This window comes from Lygodium microphyllum, chromosome 6 (assembly GCF_053477565.2).
Source record: "Lygodium microphyllum isolate KBCC chromosome 6, Lygodium_microphyllum_v1.1.10, whole genome shotgun sequence".
Taxonomy (NCBI): domain Eukaryota; kingdom Viridiplantae; phylum Streptophyta; class Polypodiopsida; order Schizaeales; family Lygodiaceae; genus Lygodium; species Lygodium microphyllum.
In genome coordinates this window covers 110,190,110-110,194,876 of record NC_141140.1, presented here as the reverse complement: position 1 = coordinate 110,194,876, position 4,767 = coordinate 110,190,110, and the positions used below count along the sequence as shown (strand labels likewise).

General features: G+C 42.6%; 1 protein-coding gene across 1 annotated transcript; it reads left to right on the top strand.

Annotated features, from left to right (window-relative positions):
* The first annotated feature begins 2,650 nt into the window (after positions 1–2,650).
* Positions 2,651–4,518, top strand: LOC148034959 (cytochrome b561 and DOMON domain-containing protein At2g04850-like). The gene is made up of 4 exons (XM_087680744.1): positions 2,651–2,695; positions 3,076–3,147; positions 3,264–3,368; positions 3,516–4,518. Exons 1-4 carry the CDS (start codon positions 2,651–2,653, stop codon positions 4,470–4,472), a joined length of 1,179 nt encoding a protein of 392 aa, XP_087536870.1. The 3' UTR covers positions 4,473–4,518.
* The last annotated feature ends 249 nt before the right edge of the window (positions 4,519–4,767 follow it).

Genomic DNA, 4,767 nt, shown 5'->3' with positions numbered 1-4,767 from the left:
ATAATATCAAAAGGATAACACTACCATCACAGGCCTTCTTCATGTAAAAATATGAATTCCTAGCATTGTAAGTGTAGGATTGTCAATGCACGAAGGTATCAAACTTATGATACCATTCGCTAGGTGCCTGCTTAAGTTAATAAAGACTCTTTCTCAACTTTCTGCTACATATAGATGTCCTACAAGTCCCTGGCATGTAGAAAAGCCATCTTAACATCCATCTGGTACAAGTCCAGATCCAACCATTGAAGGCTAAAACCAAGCAAAGGGTACTTGAACTTAACCACAAGAAATAATATCTCATCAAAGTCAACTTCCTTCTCATGTTTAAAACCATTTAACTAGTTGAGCCTTTTATGCTGGCTTAAGATGACCAAGGGTTCTTTTCATCTTATACACCTACTTTGTACAGTAATGCATGCTTTCCATTAAGCAAGGGAACCAAATCCCTGGTATGATTCTTCTATAGTGAATCAAAAACTTACACTACATAGCTGTCTCCCAAGATGAATTGTCACACCTATGTGCACAACCTCCTCATAAGTAAGGGGCTCATCAGAATCTGTGACCATAACATAAAATGTAGTAGGCTCACAATTGTTAGGAGGACACAAGGCTCTAGTAGAGCATTTCAATATTGGTTATGGAGCCGTTGGTACATCTTGTCCTCTCTACATATCATCAACATGATCTTATGCAACAAACTAATTCTAGGCCATTGGAGCATCAACAACAAATTGTAGGTTGTCTAATTAGGGTAGGTTGTACGCTAACAAGAGGATCTTCTAAGAGATCACCTTGCATATGTTAACCCCTTCTAGGAAGGTGCAACCAAGGAAGCACACAGAAGAAAGTGTAAATTTTTAAGAAATGTAGAAGCACAAACATACCAATTGTTTAGCACATACAATTTTTGAACCATAAAAATCATTTGCAAGTATTTTTATAAAAGAGCATTGGTCTCACTTTTTTGAACATTGAAAAGTCCAAAGTGAAGTGTAATATCAATGGATTTTGGCTTAGCAAGTTGAAAAATAGTTATAAAATGTAAATGATATGTGCAAGGTGAGAGGTCAATCTAGGCTAATGCAATAGGAGGGTGCCCAAAAAATTGAGGCCATGTATAAAACTTAGAAAGTGAATGGATAAGCTCATTCTCATGGTGTACAATCTTGAGAGCTCTCTTCTTGCTTCTTGCATGTTTCTTGCTATGTGAGAAAGGGAGAGATTGAAAGAGAGAGAGAGGGAGAGTCTGAGGTAGAGTGAGAGACTGTTGTGGAGAAGGTCTTCTTCCTCTTCTTCTTTTTCTTCTTCTTCCTTGAGGAGCTTGAGCAACAATCGAAGCAAAAGAGGTGAAGCTCGTATGAGGTGCGTTATTGAAGGATTGTGGAGCCACTGATGATCCTTTTTCATATAAAATACAACGAGAAGGTAAATCAATGAGTACACTACATTCGTTTTGAGATTTTGCAATGGTTATGTGAGAGGTAGTCATAGCCTTGTTGCTCGAGATGCTTGAAACAATAGACATTACGTTAAGTTTGACATGCATGGCTTGTGGAGGTGACAACATTTTGGTTCCATTGCTAGAACCTACATAATCCAATAACTAGGTGCATACTCTCTATACCGAGCAATGGGATAGGAGCTTGTACTTTGAAACGCAACATGGATTAGGATAGGATGCGGGCAAATCAAGGGGTGATCGATTCATGCTTGTGTGTTGGGATTTTCATTGTGGCTGTGTATTGGATTTTCACGAGATTGTAGATTGGTATGCTCTCTTGAGTCAAAATCTCCATAGATATTGCAAGATTGTTGGAGTTCCCACATATTGGTCTTGCTCTCTTATGTTCAAACCTCCATAGCAATTGCTCTCTTACTTCCACTTGTGCTTCTCTCTCACTTTCACTCATGCTCACCCTTTTAGTACCGTGCAATCTTGGGAAAGCTCTCTTCTTGCTATTTTCTTCCTCTTTGCTTCTAACTTTTTGCTTGTGCGGAGGGACTGTGAGAGAGGGAGAGTGATGGATTGGTGTGTGAAGCTCTTCTCCTTTCCTAATCTCTTCTTCCACATCTTCTTCACAAGCAAACAAGATGGGAGCAATCAAAGTTGTGGAGATAAAGCACACTTGATTCATTGAACCATTAAGAAGCCTCTAGGGATAGACTATAATGAGGAGGTAAATCAGTGAGCTTGATATGGTATGCATGAGAGCAACAATAAACTTTATGTATGCATTAGCATGGAGTACGATGCATGAATTAGGTGCTATATCTTTCAATGCATCCATGTTTCTTGTGTAAGAATGAGTGCACAACATGATTTCAAGTTGCATTCTCATCAAAGCATCGATGCTTGGGCACATTGTGCATCAATGGCAAGAGCTTGTTTTTTCTACCTAAGTGCACAAGAGGGTCATGTAGGAGCCCATTGGGCAATAAGGTGATGTTTGGGTTTTCTTCTCAAACATCGCATGTAAAGAGGCTTTTGAGGGGATATGGGGTGAGTATAATTTATTTCATCAACCGTAGGGTCAGAAGAGAGGAGGATAATTAAATATTTCTATTTATATTAGTATATATTTGTCCTTTGGCCTCTTGTCGGCCGCTCAAGCGGTGTTTAAATTTGAAGCCCTAAATGGGTGTCATGGCCATTTTGGCCATCAAATGGCACCCAAAACTTTGGGGTAAGGTTTCAAAATGAAATCCAAGAAATGAGGTAAAGGTTTCAAATGGAGTCCAATGACATGGGGTAAGGTGTCACCATGTGTGTATACATACATGTATAAATGTATATGTTGAAATGAGAAGAGTTATGGAGGCATAAATCCCATGCTCAATAGCTTTCTTTGGACTTCCTAAGGAGTGCGTAAGGATTAGTTTTAAGTCTATAAAGATATCAGCTACATGCTATAATATGTATAAGCTATTAGTTTGAAGGTTTAAAAGTTTACAATTTTAAATACTTTTCTTTACCCTTGAACTGCGGTTCGCCGACCTCAGTTCCCTCATCGATAATTCCTTATTTCCCACCATAGAGGACTTTAAACTTTCTAAACTATCCCTGCTCAGCAATCACACTTCCTGCTCCAGCTTGCAAAATCTTGTATCACTGGCCATCAGTTACGTCCTCAAGCGGCTCAGGTGATTGACCAGTTCAACAGGTGATTGACCAGTTCAAAAGTTCACTTATTTGGCAACGAACGTGGTTACCGACGGTAATGTATAATCAGCAATGATAGAATTTGTATATGTGTCAGCCTGGCGTCTTCTTCTCAGGCCGGCTGCCTGTACTGGAATCTGGATCTGTTCCCTCTGTGGCTATTGCTGTGGCTACACCTCTCCACTCCATAGCCTGCGTTGTTGTCAGCTTTGATTCTCACTGTTGCTCGCGTACTAATTCGGCCTGCCTGTTTCTAACTCGGCCGGCATACTCTGTATGGTGCTGGAGTGCTTCGGCCTGTTCTGATCATATGCACCTGCGCCCTGCAGCTGCCGACATACTCTGTTAGGCAGTGAACCGCATAGATGGACGTCTCCCAATTTGTGAGGTTACATATCGAATCAGTTGGACTCTCGCAATCGGCCGCGGATCGAATCAATCAGCATCACCAGTCGATCACACAACCTCGGCCAGTCGATCACACAACCTCGGCCGCTTGCTCTGTGCTGCAGTACGGGCCTCTGACCACCGCGACCAACATGGAACAGAGCTCCTCCTAAGGGCATCACCAATGGCTACGATTCGACATGCATCATTGCTTACAACCATTGTTGCGCTCTCCTTGCTGTTGATCCTCCACCTTCCGTCATCCCTGCAGCAACAGAATTGCAGCACCGTGTTCTCTTTCAATAACTCTGTGGTTTACAATCTCACAAAGTGCGTAAGCCTCACGGAGGGTGCGGTCCTCGCCTGGACATATCACGAGGCGAACACCTCCGTTGATATAGCCTTCGCAGGACGAGCTCCCAGCCCTGCAGGTTGGGTAGGGTGGGGCTTGAATCCCTCAGCACCAGTCATGGTCGGTTCGAGCGCCCTTGTCGCCTTCTCTGCAGCAAATGGTAGCAATCTTCTTCCCTTTAAGTTGACCGCCAGTGTGCAGGCAGGCCAGATCCCCTTGGTCTGCTCTCCTGTGGATCTCGACATTAAAGTTACAGCGGTGGAAATTCGTGGGACTTCCATGAGCCTGTTTGCATCCCTCCGTCTTTCTTCTAACAGCACGGTCCTTCATCATGTGTGGAACAGAGGCCCGGGTGTCTCTAATTTCCAACCACAACCACACTCACTTGATTCTGAAGGCCTGTCAGGGTTTGCAACACTGAACATGTCCAGTGCGCAGATTGTGCTACGAAGCACAGAGGCCCCTCAATCTGCTCCCACAAGTCATGGCATCATCAACACCATATCCTGGGGCATCCTCTTCCCCATTGGTGTCTTAGGCTATGGTCTGTGGCATATCACATCATGAACACAGAATTCAAGTCAAAATTCGTAAGAAAAACTATTATACTGTAGTATCTTGCAGCATGTCGCATTTTCAGGTCAAAAACATTTCATTGGTTCTTGCTATGTGCTACTATGGTGTGACATTAGTCATGTTCATTGATAAATGTCATCTTATGGTTAAGGTTGGCTTTCGACAAGAGCCATAATCCAATGCTGATTACCAGTGCTTCTATGGTGCAACATTAGTGATGTTCATGAGAAATGTCATCCCAATATGGTTAAGGTTGGCTTTTGACAAGGCCCATTAATCGTATGCT